Source organism: Nanorana parkeri, unplaced genomic scaffold (assembly GCF_000935625.1).
Source record: "Nanorana parkeri isolate BGI_ZX_2015 unplaced genomic scaffold, ASM93562v1 scaffold1017, whole genome shotgun sequence".
In the NCBI taxonomy this organism is placed as follows: domain Eukaryota; kingdom Metazoa; phylum Chordata; class Amphibia; order Anura; family Dicroglossidae; genus Nanorana; species Nanorana parkeri.
The window spans coordinates 305323-327071 of record NW_017307285.1 but is presented as its reverse complement, the minus strand read 5'-3'; the positions used below and the strand labels follow the sequence as shown (position 1 = coordinate 327071).

The 21749-nt window shown below is 42.9% G+C and overlaps 1 protein-coding gene across 1 annotated transcript; it reads left to right on the top strand.

Moving 5' to 3' along the window:
* Nucleotides 1–5716: 5716 nt before the first annotated feature.
* On the top strand, nt 5717–11687 carry LOC108795855 (interferon-induced transmembrane protein 1-like). The gene is made up of 2 exons (XM_018567170.1): nt 5717–5968; nt 11478–11687. The coding sequence occupies exons 1-2, from the start codon at nt 5717–5719 to the stop codon at nt 11646–11648; spliced, it is 423 nt and encodes a 140-aa protein (XP_018422672.1). The 3' UTR covers nt 11649–11687.
* The last annotated feature ends 10062 nt before the right edge of the window (nt 11688–21749 follow it).

Here is a 21749-nt window from a genome sequence, read left to right as displayed (position 1 = left end):
CACTGTGCACTTATTGAACAAAATGGAGCAAATAAAGGAAGTTACTTGCAGAGGATTACATACACTTTAATTGTCATCTCTAGAATTGAAATAGATGAAACCAAAGCATGCTTTTAGCTGGAACCTGCAGTCCGCTACATGTACTCATTGAATGGCAATGTGCCTCACAATTTCTTTCATTTTACTCACAGTGAGTTCTGTGGCTCCTCTCTGCATCCTCATCACCTTATTCCTCCCTTTTATATGTTTTGTTGGATTTGCTCTCACATCCAGTGGTGGATGCATCCAAAAGTAAAAGAACAGCAAACTCCACATGCGCACATTCAGACCTTACCCTCAGGGGAACCTGTGTATAGAGAAATATGTAAACAGCCACTGATAACCTCTCTTACAAGTCTTACAAGCCAAATCAGGCCGGCACGCACTGTTTGTGGTGTGAACTAGCCCTTACTGTTGCTCACACTTACAGGGAGTTTACATATGTGTCCCCAGTGAGAATTGAATCTAGTTATTTTACTTACTTGATCCCCGCTCCTCCAGTGCTCAGTGCTCAACTCACTCCGCTTTGCTCCGGCTGGTGGAATGTCCCTCGGCATCCTCACATCAAATGCAGGTCTACGGAATCTGCATTAGACGTGATGACATAGACCACTGGAGAGAAGGGGGATAGAAGCTGCAAGGACTGGTCTAACAATCCAGGTAAACAAGCATTTAACTCTTGCAATGCAAGGGTAGCCCCACTGCAAGGGTAGTTTTTTGGTTTGTCCAAAGATGAAACGTCTGGGAGAATTGATCTCACTTCTTGTCAGGTCTCTGGGACCGAAAGAGAGGGGATATCTCCCTGAAGAAAAATAAAAAAACCTGACCACACATAAAACTAAAAAAGAAAACATTTTGTGAAAAATTTCTTTCAGTGTCCAATGCCTACTGTACTTACCTTGACTTTCCTAACCTTGTGCTACGTATTTTTGGGTGTCAATGTGCATGTCTGGATTAGTTATTAAAGTGTGTGTCAGGACCAAAAAAAAAAAAACCTTTGGTGTACATCTCTGCAATACATGTACATTTCACTGTGTTTATCCCTTTAAAACAATGCAGATAAAATGGAAAACTTTATCACACTTACTGTAAATTTCCTTTCCTGGTGCCTATAGTGGCAGCATATCATTAGTGTGCTACCATGTAGGCTCCAGGAAAAGGAAAATTGTATCATATTGTACGTACTGTAATTTTCCTTTCCTGGTGCCTATCACGGCAGCATACTAATGATAAGATGCCATGTAGGATCCAGGAAATACCTATTAATGTACCTGCAATCCTTATTTCCGCTTTGAACTAATAACATGGTGCCTTTGCTGCACTGAAATCCCAAGGAATGTTGGCAGCCCTGAACAGTTCACATGAGATGGACTACAGAACACAGCACCCTCTATCCAAAACTAAGATGGACTACAGAACACAGCACCCTCTATCCAAAACTAAGATGGACTACAGAACACAGCACCCTCTATCCAAAACTAAGATGGGGTGTGTTCTTTAGATCAAGGGGTAAATGGGGCACCGGTACTCCAAATGGTGAATAGTGCATCTTTATTGACGAAAGTGCAGCATATCACATAAATGCAACGTTTCGGGGTCACCCAGGATCCCCTTTAATTTATGAATTTGAATTTTTGTGAGAAGGGGATCCTGTGTGCCCCTAAAATGTTGCATTCATGTGTGAAGGGGATCCTGCGTGACCCCAAAACTTTGCACTTATGTGATGGAGTGCCCTTGCCTCATGTATACTTTGTATATGTAACTGCGCCATCCGTTGGACACTGCAGCACCCACCAATCGGTTCAGGACATAGTGGTCAGGAGTGCGATGGGTTCGTGGACTTTTGCTTTAGTTCAAGGGGAGACCTGGGAAGGCTGATATCACTGCTTGACATTTCAGCAAAGTCAGCGTTGTCAGCTCAAAGAAGAAGTCATAAGCATTCTGGATTTCTTGCAAGATCAGCAGGTAATTGTCTTTTCTTTTTTTCTTTGTGAATGGCAGCCCAACGCACCTTGCTGATGCATGTATGGTGCTGCACAGTGCAACATGCAGCAACACACTAATGCGTGTCATACTGTGGTACATACACCTTTTGGGCTGCCTTAATGCAACACACTTTAACATATGTAAGGCTACATTCACACAGGGCTTAAGACTGCGCCTGGGGATTCCAGCGTCATGAACCTTTGGATTCTTGCCGCAGGAATCCCAGGTGGGTCTGTACAGGTGCTGCTGCGCCCATTCAAGTAAATGACAGACTGACAGCAGCCGCATCTGTCCATGGCTGTCTGGATGTATTCAATTACGTGCAGATCAGAAGAGTTGCTTGTTGCGGGATGCAATCAGTCTGTGGACAGCCAGTGACAAATGTGGCCACTGTCAGCCTGTCATTCACTTGAACAGGAAGATCAGTCTTATCTGTACAGACACACCTGGGATCCCTGCAGCAAGAATCCATAGCACCGTGTAAATAAAGCATTGTAATGTGTGTGCACTAATGCACTGCAATGGTGTGAAAGGGCCCTAAAACTTTATACAATGCAATTACGCTAATGTACCATGAGCTGTAAGTATCATCATTTTTGCCAGTGGTTCCCCGAGACCTGACCAGGTTGAGAAATGCTCGGTTAGGGTATATTATGTGCAGCCTCTGTTGTTGTTTTTGACTTGCTGCACTTATCTCTCTGGGTGTTTTATCAGCTCCCTGCACTTTGGGTGTGAGCATTTTCTTTCAGTATAGAGAAACATTAGGTATGCCTATGAAGAGACAGAAATGAGACACGACCCTTACAGCTCAGAACGGCAGCAGGTCTAATGCATGCAATCTGCAGTTGCAATCTACATATTGCTACATCGCTCTAATGAACATTTGGGTTTCATAAACATATAACTAATAAGTAACAGGTATGGAGTAATGTGGAGTTAGACCTCTTGCACATAGGCGCCAAAGGCCATGCAATGTGAATTTTGGCATATTTTCACTTCCTGGGAAGCCCAGGTGCTGCATACAGCCACCCATAACAATGAATGGCTGTGCGCGGCTGTATGCTGGTATACTTGCGTACAGGCATAAAAAAATGTTCTATTTTTGGAATATGCCCATCCACTATACATATGGTTATGTGAGCATCGGCATATGTGCTTCCTGGGCGGGGAAAATACACAGAAATTTATGTTGAATGGGTTTAGATGCCTGTGTGCAAGGGAGGTGAGGGGGCAAGGCAAGAGTTTGTTTGCCTTGTGCCAAGAATTGGCCTTTAAGGAAGAGAAGAGGCTCATCTGGGCAAGATGCAAGATTCACATGCAAGAAGTACCTAAATATATACATGAAAGCGAACCAATAGATCAGCTGAACTGAGGTTATTGAAGTAGAATCTGTATTCTGCAGGATGTGGATGATGTATCCCCTTTACACCCATTCGCTCCTAACTGTGCGTTAAGGCAGTCCATTTATTTTGAACATGTGCAATTTTTTTTAACATACATCTGTGCGCTGTAGTTTCCTGAAATGTACATGCATTGAGGTGGGCTTAGGAGGTGCATTGGGGTGCCATTGAAAATAAAGACGATTGGCACCACACCACAGATCAGGCATTGCAGTCATGCAAAGTAAACCTTGTTACCACATTGCACATGTGTAAAGCCAGATTTAAAGCTGACCTTCAGTCTAAAAGTGGCCATACACTGCACGATTCTCATACGAGAATCGCTGGAAATCCCGTGATTGTATGAGAATCGTGCAGTGTGAATGAAGACTTGCGACCGTTTCTACTGTACGGTCGCACGTCTTTTGTATAAGGAGCATGCTAGAAAACCAGCCGAAAATCGTAAGATTTGGTTTGGGTTTTGAATGATGCTCGGGAGACAAATGCCGAACGGGCCAGTGTGCGCACGTCCACACTGCCCGTTCAGCATTGCGGTCATCGCAAGTACGATCTGCCTGTCAAAGATGGGCAGATCGTACGTTTTTTTATTTACTTTACAACCATCGCAAGACCTTAGTCTTGCGATGGTTGTAAAGTGTATGGCCACCTTTACCTTCAGCCTTGCACAGTTGCACAGACTCCTCTCCTCTACTGAAACCACTTACTCTAATTTTAATGCAAGAGTGTCTCACAGTGTACATTAACAAACTAATTAAGAGTGGAAAATTGTTTTAATGAAATCCTGACATGTTAGAAACATGGACGCTGGCATCGCTGACCTCTCCTGAGAAATGCTACTAGCCTGGCTTTCATGCTGACCCTCTGGCATTAATACTTTGAGTCAGAGACCTAGATCAAAAATGCAAATAAGGACTTCTGGCTCTACTACACAATGCGTCAATTAGTGTGCCTGCTATATACTATGTCATCAATAGCTTGCGTTTTTAAATGTGCCATTGGTAGGGATGAGCAAATCTGCCTGGGTTTGGTGCGCAGGAAATTCGGCAATATTTCAGGAACCCCTAACTTAACGGCAAACCTCACTGAAGTCTCTGGGAGGTGAATTTTGATAATAAATTCTGGCACTTTTCAAGGCTATCAGGCAAGTCATTGTCAAGGACAGGGAAAACTTGGCACTGCCGTGGGGGACATGTCCTATTACAAAACATTTTTTTTTTCAAAAAACCATACAGCAAGCAGAGGGGGTTTTTCATACGGCTTAAACAGCAACAATGTAAATACACAAATCCTTTAAATCACATACCCTATAGCAGCACAAGGTGTGACAGAATAGTACGATTTGCAAGGGCAGTGTCAGGAGCAGCATACACTGGCAGCACATATTTAGTTATTGAATTGATCTTTTTTTTTTACAATTAGCTTGGCTTACCATACAGCAGTATACAATCTGATTCAATTTCAGTGCAGTCATTAAAAACAAATGTGGGGTTCTTCTTAAAATCCCACCTAGGTCTCAGCTCCAGGACGTGGTCTGCTAGAATTCTCTATAATTGGATACGTAGATGATCAGCTTGCAGTTAGTCCGGTGTTTCTTCTTTTACTTCCCTTTTTCCAATAGCGCAGAATACTTGTTTTTTCAAGTAATATATATTGTTTTGAGAGTTTTAAAGCGGAACTTTCCCCATATCTTTCAAATAACAACAAAGGCACCTTTAGAATTGTTTAGTAATGACAATCTACAAACACATACTTCTAGATAATTGCCGGCTTTGTATTCTCTATTTGTAAGTAAATTAAAAACATGTTTGTTCAACTAATGAATGTAAGATGGCTTCATGTCAGCATGCAGATCTGCACGGTGATGTGATTTTTAGTGAAAGGGGGTAAAGGTTCGCTTTAATACATTTACAAGCCAAAAATGCACATTTTAGTATGTGTCTAAAAATGTGAATGGATTAATAGGGAAACACAATTCTTCAGGTCAATTTCATTTCGTAACAGTATCTGAATTGTGGAGGGTGCCTGCAACTAGATGCTCACTATTCAGAACTCAGGAATTGTAATGTAATTTCATTTCGTAACAGTATCTGAATTGTGCAAGGTGCCTGCAACTAGATGCTCACTATTCAGAACTTGGAAGACGTGTAAGAATTCCGAAGAGGGTAAAACGAAAATGGGAACGGAAACTTGTGAAATATGGCACTTCCTTTAGCATGATATAAAACCTCCCTGTAACTTACTACCATAGCTCCATCAGGTTCCAAGTAGTCATCTCTACCTGTTCATACAGAATGGATGCTGAGAAGAAAATGGATTCTTCTAACCCTGGAGAAGGAGTATACGTTAATCAGGTTAACTTAGGCTATGACCCACATAGAGAAGTGCCAGCATACAGTGCTCCCAGTTACCCTGCAACAACTACTGTGGTGACCATCGTCGAAGACAATTCTCTGATCAGCGATCACATTGTATGGTCCATCTTCAGCACCTTGTACATGAACTGCTGCTGCCTGGGTTTTTTTGCTCTTCTGTACTCTGTGAAGGTGAGACACTAGATTTGTTAACGACAGTCAGAATTGTAAACTTTTTTTGTAGTCCGTTATTTTGTGTGATCATTCTAAGAGCAAGTTATAGCGAGTCTCAACAGAAATAAAATGTCAATTCTTGAACAGTGAACACAGTCTGCGAGTTGGGTTAGAGTGATATGGATTTTATGAAATCATACTTTGCTTTACCCTTGCTCCTGCTCAGGGGCACAGTGTGGGTGTCTGAACCTTGGAAAAATAAAAATAAATATTATTGTATTATTATTATTCAGGATTTATTATTATTATTATTCAGGATTTAGTATTAATATTATTATTATTATTCAGGATTTAGTATTAATATTATTCAGGATTAAAAATAATAATAGGACATGTTAACTAACTATTTTAGTAGTATGTAATCTAAAATAGATTAATAGTAATTAATTAGCTAAACTGTGTTTCATAATATGGCCTCATTCTTGTGGGATGTATTCTCTCTGTTGATGTTAATTTTCTGATGAGCTGAGAGATCCTCAGAACAATTTCTTATTCTAATTGTTCTCTAATTGTAGCTGTTACATACAGAACACGGGCTTTTCCTGTCATCTGCTCTGCAACTTTAACTGAAGCATAACTATGTACTAACCCTCTCAAAAAATATAATAACATTCTTTCCTATTCAAACCTCCTATCAATCCTACATAGCCCAAATTAACTCATTCAATCACCTTCTCTTATTAGTTTTTTTCCTCCTATTTAAAAATGTACAGAAATTACATTTATTTGCTTTTTTTTGTAAAAAAAAAAAAATTAACAAAAAAAAAATAATTCATTTTTAAACATCATTATTATACTTTGTACCAGAAACATAGTAATACGTTTTTATAATTCAGTGACTTTAACATACACCAAACATTCACTGCAGGTGAATTTATGTGATATACGATGCATGCATCAGAAGCATTCATCTGCAGTGAATCAGTGAATGTGCAGTGTCATGATAAATGGGTCAACTTCGCAGAATGAAATTTGTATCCACAGTATTAAAAGGCTTTTTTAACCCGGGCATGCTGGCGGAAAACATGTTTATTTAGTATTTCTTTTAACTTTCAAAATATATAGAAAATTAAATAATTCATAAAAGACCAAAACAACAATAACAAAAAATATATGTATATATTGATATATCTTTATAGAAACCTGTATTTACCTAACATCCCCTGGCATGGAGCATGGAGCACCTCACCTTAAGTGACCTATTATATGTGAACATTCATTTCCAACTACCCCTTAAAGTGACACAGTAAGAAAAATGAAACAGTAGCACTCAGTAAAAGAGGCAATTTAATAATAGTGGCTGCATGTGGCCACACGCTGACCGGACCTGCACATCTGTGCAGGTCCAGTGCCTACATCTGTGTCCAAAGGCGTGCACCCGGACCTGCACATATGTGCAGGTTCTGGTCAACGTGTAGCCAGCCGTGTGCAGCCGCGTCCTCCCATAGGGATGTACAGGCAGTTGCATAGGTACACACAGCATATATCTCTCCCCAGAGCAGCTCTCTAGGTGGCCGTGCATGCTGTAAGGACGTGCATGCCCATATGAATAAACCCTGAAGATTCCTCCATCCATGCTAAGCAGCATAGATGAGCAAATCTTCCACTAAGCCCTTTGCATATTGGCAGCAGCGGGCGTGTCGCTGTCAGCATACCCGAACAGTGACGGCAGTGGCTGGCGTCATTGTTCGCCTGAAAATTTTACATCCGGCTCCTTTGATTTACTGATCACAAGATGCCAGACGGAAGGCTGCTGATAGAGCCACTCACTGAATGAATTTGGGCTGCTTCTTGATGAATGTATGGTCAGCCAGTGCAGAATAAACATGGCACCCCCATACCTTGTTATTGGAACATATAGCAGAGTAAAATGTGGGACTCATGAAACCGGAATGCTTTTTTGAAAATAAAAGAGCTTTTTATTGCATATCTTTTAATAATATAAAGGATAAAAGATAGAATCTGTGTTGCATTGCCCATTAACGGCCACATACATACATACATACATACATACATACATATCAGTACATGAATGGCTTGTGTAACCATACGGGGAGTGTTGGATAGTGTGTTCCCTGCTGGGAGCTGTTGCTCCTCCCACTGGTCACTACCTCATTACTCTGCTGGTAAGATTGCTAGCCTTAAGTTCCTGGGTCTGCGTACCTGCTGTGCCATTATGGTGGGGTCCCAATCTACCTGACGGATTTTTATTTATCATATTACAGGCCTAAGTTACAAAGCTTTAACACCAGCCTCAGGGACTTTATTTTCAGCCATGTGAACATCATTTTCAAAGTTTATTGGATTCAACTGAAAATAACAGTCGTTTTTTTTACTAAATAAGAATACGTATCCTGTGTGTAAGCTTCAATTAAATGACATTCATTCCATACTGCTCCACTCAGCAGGAGAGCTGTGCACAGATCCCTGTTCTTCAGAGTGGATGGGCAACCGTGTGAAAAGAATATTAAGGACTGCTGAACCCTCTGAAGCTGCCAAGAGTTGTTTTTGTTTATGTTTTGAATAGTATTTGGAGGGTTAGAACCTCAATTTTCTATTGCTGTCTGTGTCTTTGTTGGGGAGATCTATGCTTACTGTTTGTCCTAGTGGTGAGAAATCCAAAATGTTAGTTGCCGCAGGAACTAGAGGGAATGGTAAATCTCCCAATGGGAACTCCCATTCAGATGGCAACTGTCATTGATGGGATTTCCCTTCACTTTAGAGAGATTTTCTTTCACTTCCTCTTCATTTTAGCCCATATATCCAAATCTGAAAGGTCAATTCACCCAAGAGAGATATTTTACTGGACAGTACGTGAAGGAAGATCTCTTTGATGGTGACACAGACAGTTATAAAAACTTGGGAGAGAATCTTTCTCTTCGCCACTCTTCCAGAAACTAAAAAAAAAGGAAAGGTAGGCAGAATGTATACGTGATGAGATATGAAACATGGTCCAGTCCCCACTGTCTGTTTTAATTATCTCTGGGCTTGCTCGGCCTTCGGGGGGGTGTGAGGCGATGCTGCTTCCTGCCATTTAGGTGTCACAGTGCATGTCTGTGTGCATCAAAATTACAAAATTGTAATATATTGTAGCTTACCAGTCCTTAGATGTGTTGGCTGTTTTCAAGCTCTTTTTCCACTTGCTGATCCCTCAAATAACCCACCCCTTGTCATAGAGTGACACTCACTCACGGGACTGTATATATGAAGCCTTATAGGTGTCACCCTATGATAGGAATTGTTTTGGGACTTCAAAAGACCCTACCTCCACAGCATGGGAGGGAGGAGTTCTGTAGTCAGAACAGTGATAGCGCATAACACCCAGCAGAGGCAATGGACACAGGACGTTCTTAGCTCATAACATTTCTGGTAGGATAAAGAGCTATTTTTTTCACTGATTAAACAGTTATAACAAAATGCTTTTGGTGGTAATTTTAACAGACCAAAAAGCAAGCAAATAAGAGAAGTTAATTGTTAGGGTTAATGTATCTGGAGAGATAGCAGACTGAAAATATCAACTATGTATGAAAAACACTGGCATAGTGATGGAAGTAACAGAGCTCTGAGGAAGAAGGAATGCCCCTTGAAATGTGTCAGCCAAGGACATGTGTTGCCCAGATTCTGAATATATAGCAGCTATACAACTGGGTTACACTTGTGGACTTATTCCATTGCATTAAAGATCATCCTGTGAGAAATAAGATAAGTGAACACAGCCACTTTGTATTAAAAGGTTGATACGTAATTCACTATGCCAGTGCACTCTGGTGTACTTTTACATGTTTTAGTTCTTCACTCAAATCAGGCCCATGGCCAGCAAGGCAGAAAAGCGCTAATTAATATGAAGGATCGTGATCTAATATAAGGACTAAATCTTTATCATACATATAGTGTATAAAGAGGATCCTTCTCAGCTGCTGAATGCCATTGGGGGTCTCTTTTTACTTTCTGATTATGAGTAAGTCAGCGCCCGCCTACAACCTTTCTTACAATTCTGGAATATTACCGAGCTCAGGCTGTCTGTTTTTTTCTCATGAGGAGCTGCATAAAATTTCAGAATTCTAATGGAGGCCTCAACTTACTTCTGACTTATTCATACCCATGGCCGGATTTATCACAAGGCCAACCGAGACCCGGCCTTGGGGCAGCAGGGAGTAGAAGGGCAGCAGGGTTGAGGAATTCCTATCTCCCGATGCTCGGGACATGCAGTTCTGGGCACCGGGCGGGTAGTTGTTTTCTACATTTAGCCCTGCTTTGAGCAAGCAGAGCTAAATGTACTGCAGGGAAGCCGACGCTTGTTTTGTACAAGTGATCTCGGCGATGTCGTCGAGATCACTTGTATGCAGGGCTGTAGCTCCCATGGGGCGAGTGAATCCCCACACACACACATATTACTAGACATGTGACATGTGCAAAGACTCCATCCTGGAGGCGGGGCACATGACGTTACATACCGCACACATCTGTTGGGGGCACAATTTTCTGTTCTTGCCTCGGGCACCAAAGGAGCTAGCTACGGCTCTGCTTATATGCAGCCTGCATACAGGGGGGCACATTGAGGAACCTGGCATTGGGGAGCAGAGAGAGAGTAAATCCAGCCCTGTTCATACCCAAACGTATTAATATCTGAGCCTGCAGATCCGTGCATGAAAAGAAGCAGCCGCCACCTTTTGCTTGAGTAGGAAGATCAACGCTAGGGCTGCAGCTAACGATTATTTGAATAATCGATTAGTTGGCCGATTATTAAGTTCGATCAATCGGTTAATTAGATTAAAAAAAAGGCTCCAGTGATGGATGTGCGCTGTATAATGATTATACGGCGAAATGCAGAATACCACCAGCTATATAGGAATACAACAAATGCCAGCAATAGTACAACATTATACAATGTACTATTGCTGGGATTTGTAGTCCTCTGTAACTGCTGGTATTCTGCATTGCGCTGTATAATGATTATACTGTGCAATGCAGATTAAAACTGGCCAGTTATAGAGGAACTACAAATCCCAGAAATAATACGTAGGCTAAGCAATCGATAGCCGACGAATCGTCGATTTTAATCGACTTAATTGATTAACTGTTGCAGCTCTAATCAACGCTCAGGTATAGCAAGCAACAATTCTTAATACAACAATGCATGTGATTATCCATCCAGTTTTGGTGAAGATCAATGCATAAACAGGTGCGTTTGGGTAAGCGTGCATGTTTATGAACTGCAAAGACACCCTACGGCCAACACCAATATAGGGCATCTATAGACAGAACAGAAAACTACAATCTGGCCAATTGAATGTTCCCCTGAGATTGGGTGGCTGGGGCTTATCTGCACAAATTGCATCAAGCTCATAGACATGTGATTATCTCTGAAGTCAACATTGACTGGACCATGCAATGACCATTGTATATCTATGAAGACACTAGTCCTAAGGGAGTGTGTTAAATGTCATTTTTGTATTTCTCTCTACAGTCAAGAGATCGGAAGTTGATGGGAGACAGAGTCTCGGCCAAGGCTTATGGAAACAAAGCTCGTACCCTGAACATTACGACTACTGTCATAACTTCCTTATACATCCTTCTCATGATAATCTTAATGGCTTCTGGAATCCTTACTCTCCGTTATTATAATGCACCTACATGAAACTGATTAATTCCTGCAGTTGTAACCCCCCTGCTTTGTATGTACTCCATATAACTTTTTATCATTCCCCAAATAAAAGTGTGATTGCATTCAAACTATTGTTTCATTTTTTTGTATTAAGGGTGTGAGCATATGAGCATGTGAGCGTTATTAAGCATAACGCTATCAATTAAAGGCTGTATTAATCTTATATCTCCCTGATATTCCAAAGACAGTATCTCTGTCAATTAATTCCTTGCTCCGGCCACTTGCCATGGCAATCAGTTACAACAGTGGGTCTATTTATGAACAATTGACAGAGCCCTACAATTCTCTGTGAACATTTGTTCTGTGCGAATAGAGGCAAAAAACAAACTTTCTTAGTATATTTGCTTTTCAGGTCGAATGTACTATACTGTAATGCCACATTGTTGCCACTAGATGGAGATAAGTGAGATAAGTATTTCTTTTCTTTGCTCCTCCGCTCCATCTAGTGGCAACAATGTGGTATTAGGTTACATTTACCTGAAAAAATAAATTGAAGAATGCTTGTTTTTGCCTCTATTCACACAGAAGAATGTTCACAGAGATTCTCAGGGCTCTGCAAATTGATTGGAAATAATCCCATAAGTGTAACTGTAAAAAAAAGGTCAAATCAACTGGACTTGCTCAGCACACTAAGGGCAAGGAGAGGCAACAGAAGAAGTTCTCCATTTTGTTATCCCGAACTGGAAATAGCCATACTAGGGAAGGTACTGCAAGTCCAGTCGCCTTGACTTATTTTTTACAGATGTAGCGCTCACCCCCGAAGGAGCCGCTGAATATTGAAATAGGTTCTCCTACCTGTTGGTTCCAGCTGCCAGTCCCCTTTGATCAGCAACAGCACACCGACACTCACGGATAGAACGGCTCGAGTCTTAGGGTCTTTTTAGGGTATTTATTTGCAACATCAATAGGAGAGAGAGGGTTTAGGGTCTGTAGGATGCCATTTGGAAATACTTCTGAGGACAGCTTTCTCCCCTAGCAACCGCTAAGGCCGAAATCACTGCGATCTGGTCCCAGGGACCAATAGTAGTAGTAGTAGTAGTACTGTGAACAGATACCTGGAATAGGGTGTGGGATCTCCCTTGTGGGTCCCAGACGGACGCTCGCACCAGCTCCTCTGCGGTACCCCTCAACAAGCGGACTCCTCCCCGACCCAGCTTCCATCAGGTATTTTCCTCTTTAGGATCTGGAACTTCTGTGCCCTCAGCATCTGCAACTGCCAAGGAGCACTCCAGTTAAATGAGAGTATCTTCTTAGAACAAGGCACCCAACACCTGCCACGTGTATGGGCCCAGTGAAGTATCAGTGTATCCTTAGGCCTCCAGGCCCCTCAGCACCTGCCATGTGCTGAGGCCCAGGCCATTTGCTCTGCATCACACACAGTCCTCCTAGGGCAAGGCCCCTAGGGGAAGAGAGCTCTCCACAATGTCCCCAGACCTTTTATTACCTGCCCTCAACCATGCCTCTGAGTCATCCTACTCAGGGATTGGCTAGGGCCAGGTGCATAGTCATAACCTGAGGGTGGATCCTCCCTCACTGTATGCCAAGGCTCCCTTTTCCTCAGCAACAGGAGGAGCAATCGATCCAGCAGACTCAGGGACACCTATAGAATGCAGAGCTCTGTATAATCAGTATCTAGACTGGTTACAGTCCAGGTATCTCTAAATTGAATAGCGACATTTTAGAGGGCGCTACACAGATATAGCACGACCTGGATGAATGAGAACCTTCACAGACACAATCCCATAAGTGGGTTGCTCCCTTTTCTGAGTTATAATAACTGGAGCAGGAAGACCGGAGTTTTCCTTCATAATATTTGCAGCTGAGGGCAGGGATAAGAATTATGACAAAAGAGAGCACTTTAAGACTGACTGGTAAAAGAATCCAATGAATCATTTTATACACTTGAGCGACGGTTTTCAGCATCATGACTGCAGCCCCCAAAATTGCTTGTTATGGGATGTGGGCAGCACAGTAGTGTAGTGGTTAGCACTTCTGCCTTGCAGCATTGGGGGTCCCTGGTTCGAAACCAGATCACTATCTGCAAGGAGTTTGCATGTTCTGCCTGTTCTTGTGTGGGTTTCCTCCCATGCTCCAAAGACATGCTGGTAGGTTAATTAACTCCTTTCTAAATTGGCCTCTAATAGGAACCTTAGATTGTAAGCTCCTTGAGGGTAGTGACTTATGTAAAGTGTTGCATAAATTGTCAGCGCTATATAAATAAATGTAGTATAAATTGGTTCATGGTAAGGTGAGCATTGGACCAATAATTTACTTAAGGTTCAGTTGATAATCTGTAGGGTTAGCATTTACTTCAATTTAGGGTCAGAGTGTAGAGATGAGGGGAGTAATAGGAAAATATTAAAGGAGAACTGGGGTCAGGCCTTCTCCCCATAGTTCTCCTAAGAGTCACAGAAGAACACAAACTAGCATTCTCCCGTGACCCAAAGCTCAGTATACCGCGAGCTGCAGCCGGGACAGATCCCGACAATACTGTCTGGATCGGCCCAGCTGCGGGATTGACAGCTGGCTCTGCCTATCTAGAGGCAGAGCCAGCTGTACCAGCCCCAGTCCGTTTTGGCAGTCAGCGTTGGAGGATCGGACAGGAATCCCTGCAGGGAGCCATGAGTGACAGTTACGGCTCTCTGCAGGGATAGATGGAGAAGTGAGCGAGCGACGCTATGTGTTCGCTCACTTCCCGATCTATTGAGCCGACCTGTGACAGTCTCATTGTCACAGGTCGGCTCAGATTATGAGGCTGAGTGAAAATCACTCACCTCATAATTCTCCTTTAAAGTGTATGTAAAGACAAAACGTTTTTTCATTTTGGATAGAGTGATGAGGGGTTAAACTTTCTGTTTTTATTGTTGTCTGTGTCCCTGATGGGGAGACACATCACTCTGTTTCTTCTGGTGACCATTGTCATTCAGACAGAAACTGATAGGAAATCCAAAGTTTTAGAGCCGTTACCTAAACATGAGGGAAAATCCGCCATTGGTACTCCTGTTCCTAAGACAGCACTTTAGAATTACATTCATATTGTAGAGATTTCTTCTCATTTCCTGTTCTGTCTCCCAGACAGAAAGTGAATGGTCGTCTCTTAAGCGGGATAAAAGGTGGAAAATATAATACAACAGGAGTTTTAATCTTTCCAAGCTGGTTACAATCCTTGTCATTTTTCTTTTCGCTGTCTTTGTCCTATTGGGAAGATTTGCTTAACTTTCAGTCAGGCAAACACAATGGAAAGTGAGGGAAATCCCTAATAGGCCTTAGTAGGCCTAATCAGGGGCATCCCGAGGTAGGGTGTCACCCCGGGGCAGGTACCAGGTGACACCCCGAAGTGACGCTATTGCACATGCGCGTGAGGTTACGCGCTGTTACCTGCCAGCGGCCATCTTGGTGATGGACGCCGGCAGAGAGAGGAGGGGACATTCACCCGGTGGGATAAGCTATGCCGCTGGGTCCCCTCCTCTCTCAAGCAACTGTCTGGCTCTCGGTTCATGACAGAATATCGGCATTTCAGAGGTGTTGACATCAAAATGACTTTCAGTCATTTTGGTTTCACTCCCTCTAATGGTGTCACCCTAGTGACGCCACTGGGCCCCATCAGTGTTTGCTTAGGTATGTGTTAAGTAATTTTTGTTAGTTATGTTATGTTAGGGGATTAAAATTCAATATTCTAGTGCTAGAAACCCTGTCAGCTTTTTATTGCTTCCTGTGTCCCTGTTTCAGATGTTCCCTCACTTCCTCTCTCGTGAAACTGTGACAGTAAGCAAGTGGAAAGCTAATGGAGCCCATGATATTAGTAAGCATGTTCTCCCTGTGCTTGCATGGGTTTCCTCCAGGTACTCCAGTTTCCTCCTGCACTCCATGCTAGAAGGTTAATTGGCTCCGGTCTAAATCGGCCCTGTATGTATGCATTTGGGATAGGGACCTTAGATTGTAAGCTCCTTGAGGGCAGGGACTGATGTGAATGTGCACTGCGTAAAAATTGTTAGCGCTATATAAATACCTGTAGTAAATGAATAAATAAACCGCATCAAGAGTTCTAATCCTTCTCCACTCTATCCAAAACAAAAAAGTTTTGTCTGGACAAACACTTTAAATGTGAAAGGTGTGTTATTTTCCTTCAATTCCCATCAGACTGCTGTTCTCTGAAATCCTTAGATGTCTTACTATCATGATGTAAGATAGGTGCTGAGAAGTTAGAAATGGAATGCGCCATGTACATTGCCTAGTTTCCAGTCAGACTGGCTCATGTGATCCCTCCCATCCCACACTAACCAATCAAATGTGCCAGATTCATGGAAAGGCCACACAAGTCTGGGGCCAGGAAAACAAAATTGGGGGTAGGCTTTGACCTTTTTGTCCTAACATGCAAACATGAACAGGAATTAATATGTCCTTGAATGAAGGTTTGACTTATCCTATATGGGGTGTATGAACTGTGGTCATAAGGCTTAGCAGGCAGGGGTGCTGACCACTAAGGGCAAAGAATGACATTTAGTTGTGTGGAACACACCTATGAATGACCCAATGGCAATGATTGGATGTTTGAAGTTCACCCCAGTTGTTAGGAAGTCAGACTCATTGCCTAGTCATCCAAGTTATTTTTCTAAAAAAAAACAGGGGCACCAAACTTGTGTAATTGTGTCTTTAATAGGCTTAAGCATTTATACTGTTGAGCAGTGGCGGAACTACCGCCATAGCGACCCATGCGGGCGCTATGGGGCCCGCAACAGAGAGGGGGCCTGGTCAGGAGCAAGATTGTAAGCTTCCCGGCCGGGTCCCGGAGTAGGAGCACACACAGTGGCTGCCCCATGCACAGCGATGTGGAGGGTGAGGGGTGCCAGGCCGGGCGGCCGGCCGCTGGAAAGCGGCCGGTGAGCGGAACACGGCTTCATAGCGTTGGAATTCTTCGCCTTTTGCTAGTCACATATTTCAACACCGAAAAACTGGGCGTGGTTATGTTAAAATGTATAACCACGTGAACGGTCACACAATCCAACCCAGTCACAATCTTTGATATAACACCGGTGTGGGCGATTACACTGCTGATGGGGGGGCGTGGCTGCGGTGCCATTGTCTTCAATGTACCACCACGCCCCCTCCCTCCCCAGAACACAGGAGGGGTTAAGTGTCCAATATAGTGTGTTCCAGTAGCTACCGCTCTGGAACGCACTGTAATTTGTGTGAATAAGCCCTAGAACACTTTTATAACTGGACATACATTGCTGTAATTGTCTTCTATATACACTGTGGCTCCTCTGACTGCTGTAATCTCAAAGGCTCGTTTATACCCTTGCCCAGAATGCAAGGAATCGCATACACAAATAGTTGGGGGGGGGTTGGATGTGGTGTCAGGTTGCAGGGGGGGGGCCCTTACAAAATTTTGCTATGGGGCCGTGATTTCTAGTTACGCCCCTGCTGTTGATCAGTCCACTACTCATTTTTTTCTCATTTTTAAAACTGCAGTATGATTTACTTTTGAGCAAGTATTTTCTTGCCTTTTTATGTGGACATGTCTTACAAAATTGCTGGGGTGTTGAAACTGCTGGGTGTACTGACAGTATTATACTCAGTTTAGGTGATGCACCTTTCCAGTATGATCCTAGACATGGTGGGTGCAGGCAATCTCAGTGTCTGACATGACCACCTGTAACAGAGGACAATGAACTCCACATGTACGCCTGCAGCTGTGGTTTATGTGCCCAAATCTTGGCTCCTCATTCTCTTTACCCCGATGCATTTTGCTCATAAACTTAGTCATAGGCATGAGGCTACTGTTGGGGCATTGATGTGTGCCTACGGAGTATGAGCCCAGCGTGTTGCTATGGGGGGCAGTTATTCATTGTTCACAGCTCTGGGACATCTTAAAAGTGTTGCAGGATGTGTTTTGGTGCGCTGCAGAAGGGCAACCCATTCATTTAAATCGATCTGAAAGAAGTGCAAACACCTTTTTGTGTAATATGCTACCATGCAATGGGGTGTGATACAACACACATGTGATGGCTAGGTGCTTTGGGGTGACATTAAGACATAATAACACCTAACATTGCAACATGTGAGGCATCAAATAGATGTGAACAGAACCTAAAATATATGATAGGTGCTAATGGATGCTGCTACCACTACCCATCTCATAGGGAAGTGAAAGCAATCTGGGCAGGATTTACAACCTGCTTGCTCAATGGTTCCCAATGACAGCACCTGGTCAAAGGTGTTGGGGGCTCCTATACATGCAAAAATGTATACGGTCTGATCAGGTGACAGGATCCTCATGTTTATTCAGAGCCAGATCATCCACAAGGTAACTTTGCAAGGGCCTAGGGCCTGGTAGATGTCCAGTGGACTCAGCTAGAACCTTTGCTAAAAGCTTTGCAGCTGCCTATCACTTCCAAGGGAGGATGTACTTGTATACAATTGGTGTCTGATGGGGCCATGCCAGTACAGACAATGGAAATGGGGCAGCTTCTCTGTGTCTATTGTTATCAAAGTCAAACAATGGGGATCCAGAGCTGCTACCTTTTCCAGGGCCCATTGTGCTGTAATCAATTTCTGTATCTAAAGATACCCTTACGTACAAATAGCCACTAGAGGAGAATGTAGACATTTATCAATGTGCAATCACTGGCGCATAAGCAGGAATCCTTCTAAAACAATCCCTTTTACTTCATCTAGGCACAAAAACAGCAGACAAAGCAAATCGCTTATTGATGGATGTTAGGGTGGGACCAAAACTAGGCAGCCGCCTAGGGCGCACTGCAGCCACCTAGGGCGCAGCCTTGACCATTCACCCCCCACGGCGACCCAGTCCAGTTCAAATTGCAAAAGCCAATAGCAGGCTGGCTATTGCACATGCCCACTGAGCAGAGGAGCGTAACTGAGAGACAACTTTCTCTCTCACGTTCGCTCCTCTGCTCAGTGGGTGGGGTTTCAATAGCCAGTCTAGCAAGGTCTCCAAGGCATACATGAGGTAGAGCTGGTTTTTGGCAATCTACATATTTGATTCGATTGATTATATTAAATCTGAGCACAATAGTAAAAATGTGAAAGTCACATCTGACGTACTATGTAATGAGTGAAAATACAATTCTGGTAAACTAACTGTTTTTCAACATGCTCAGAAGGAAACGGTTTGTAATATACCAAGTTTTAGTCACCATTGTCTTTGTCCTGTATCTCTCATTTGTGTTCCTGTTACCCAACCATTACAGTAGACTGGTTTCCACATACAGCATCAACACAAAGAAATTGTTAAGAAACTTGTTCTCATTTACCACAACAGCACTTATCTTCTACAGTTATAGTGATTTCCTAGGTGTGGAAATATAGAACCAACATCTGGACAGTAGTTATGGTGAAACTCCACAGGCCAGGGTCATCTCAAGGCCGGGTACATATATTGTAAAAATGTTGGCAAACGCCATTGCAAACTGTTACTGGTTTCTGCTCTGTGGATACAATGCATGTAAAATAAATGAGGGGAAGATGACATCATCAACAAGCCTTTTAATATATACCAATGGAGAGCTGTCAATTATAGTATTTCCCTTAAATTTGAGATTTCTGCTACTTTCTGCTGTGTCTCTGGGTACAGGAATCACAGGGCATATCCCTAATAAAGATATAGGCAACAATGAAAACCATCAAGAGGGTCTAACCTTTCCCCAATACACTCTACTAGATTGCAAGCTATCATGAGCAGGGTCCTCCTCACCCCACTTCATTTTGTATAGTACTGCGCAAACTGTTGGCACTATATAAATCCTGTATAATAATTACTCAAAAAATAAAAATAATAAAACACGTGTCTTGAGGGGGTTATTCACAAAGGAGCTGAAGGATCCAGTCGTAATGCTTCGGCTGATCCTTTGGCTCTCTTCGGCCGCCGGAGCCCTTCGGTTCGACTATTCACTATAGCCTGTAGAGCAGCCGAAGGCGACCCAGCCAAGCCGAAGGCAAATGCTTCGGCTCGACTGAGCCAAAGTGACACCCGAAGCGGGGCAAACGGGCTGCCAAAGGGCTGGCCGTAAGCCCCGCATATGATAGCTAGGCGTAGCCCAGTGGTGATGACAGATCAGCGTCCCCAAATGACTTGGGGACGCTGATCTGTCATTAAAAAATAACAACTGGGCGGAGCCGACCGTGACATCATGGCCAGCTCCGCCCAGTTGTTATTCATTGGCTGTCACTAGCTACACCCAATTGTTTTTTTTATTTTTTCAAAAATCTTTATTTCTTTTTTTTAACATTTAATATTTATTTACATGTTTAAAAATATTTTATTAACCTTTTTTTCCCCGACTTTTTACACTGTTTGTTTTCTGCTCGGTACCACGGAGGTACCGAGCAGAATAGCTGAGCCGAATGTGAATAGGGTCGAACGGCAGCGAGAGAGCTGCCGGAGCTTCGGCTCAGCCGAGTCGAACTCCTTCTGCACTTCGACTCAGCCGAACATGTTGAGCATGTTCAGCTGACTGAAGTGCAGCCGATGCACGGCTGATTTCAGCCGGTGTATGTTGTTCGGCTCACTTCACTACAGCTCGGTTATTCACTCGGCTGCCTTCGGCAGCTTTGTGCATAACCCCCTGAGTTTTCAATATCAATTGTGCACATAAATCCGCTTGCCAGAGAATGAAAGTTCTACCAGAAGATTAAAAACTACGATAATAGAAAAATATAAACCGAACTAGATGAAAACAACTTTGGGCATAATTATGAACAGTGAGTGTAAATGATTTATAAATAAGCCCCAAACCATAAATGTTAAATATTGCAGCTTAGTAGTCTTTAGATGAGGAGGCTGCATTTGATTTTTTTTCTTTTATTTTCACCTGCTGACCTTGCCAGTAACACCCTTTGTGTCCTAAGGTGACAATGCTCCCTCACTATATCCATGGAGTAGAAATGTTGTCACCTTAGGACAGGAAGTATGTCAAGTTTCCTAATCTCCAAAACATGGGATGTGGTGCACATTACTGAACTGGGCAGGGCTGATAACACTGCTTATGATTTTAGTGCAGCATTAGCAATGTGTTGTCAGCTCAAACAGAAAATGACCAGCTCACTGGATTCCTGGCAGGATCCACTTGATTTTCTTTCTGTAATTTCAGCATTTTTAAAGCAAAAAAACATAGGGAAATGTGCTCGTATTGCAGATATGTACTGAATATGTTGGTTTTATTTTGCTTCTTCAATCACTTTAAATTCTGGTTAAGGGTTAGAACCTATTGCAGTTTTTTTTGCTTTTCCCCCCAGGAATACACTTTCAACTGGTAGTCCACCTTTAGTAATGCAGCAATACACTATATCATGATCAATGTGCATTTGGTAATATTTTGCGATGAGGCCTGCAGATCATTGCACCTGCGCTTAGCGTGTCCTGGGTGCAATGCAATATTTTCCCACAGTCACAGGTCTATATTGAGGTACAGTCTGTCCAGCAGCACTTCCTCCAGCCCAGGTCTGTACCGTACAGACCTGGGCTGGAGGAAGTGCTGCTGGACTACAAAGGGGTGAGGGAGGAGGGATTGCTGGTGTGGCTCTGCACAGTCCCTCCTGTAGTAATTCACCTGGAGTGGTTCCAGTGAATGAATGACATGCACAGCTGTGCCGAAGTCAAAATATTACATGCTTTAGCAGGAGGAAGCACCCCAAGATTCAGGAACGGGGGCAGTTGGGGGAATATGTATGTGACATGGTACACTCTAAATATGTTCTTAAACAGGGGTAGGCAAAGGTCATACTCTCCAGCTGTGTGTGAAACTACAAGTCCCATGAGACATTGCAAGACTGACAGCCACAGGCGTGACTATCAGAAGCAGATGCATGATGGCATTGGTAGTTTTACCACTGCTGAAGGGCACACGTTTGGCTACCCCCGCTCTAAAATTTGGATTTAGCCTTTAAACAACTAAAAAGCACACAACACTACTGAAAAAGTTAAATTAAAGTTTTTATTAATGACAGTCTAAATCCAATATCTTAGCCACTCTAAGATTTACATCCAACGGAGCACGTTTGTATTTACATGCAGTGGTACTTAATGTTACAAAAGAAGAGGACTTCCACATC

Bases quoted from the DNA above. Each gene is read 5' to 3' on its own strand.
- LOC108795855 (XM_018567170.1), top strand. From the start codon at position 5,717: ATGGATGCTGAGAAGAAAATGGATTCTTCTAACCCTGGAGAAGGAGTA. The intron at 5,969-11,477 runs GTGAGACACTAG...TTCTCTCTACAG, and splicing joins CTCTTCTGTACTCTGTGAAG to TCAAGAGATCGGAAGTTGAT.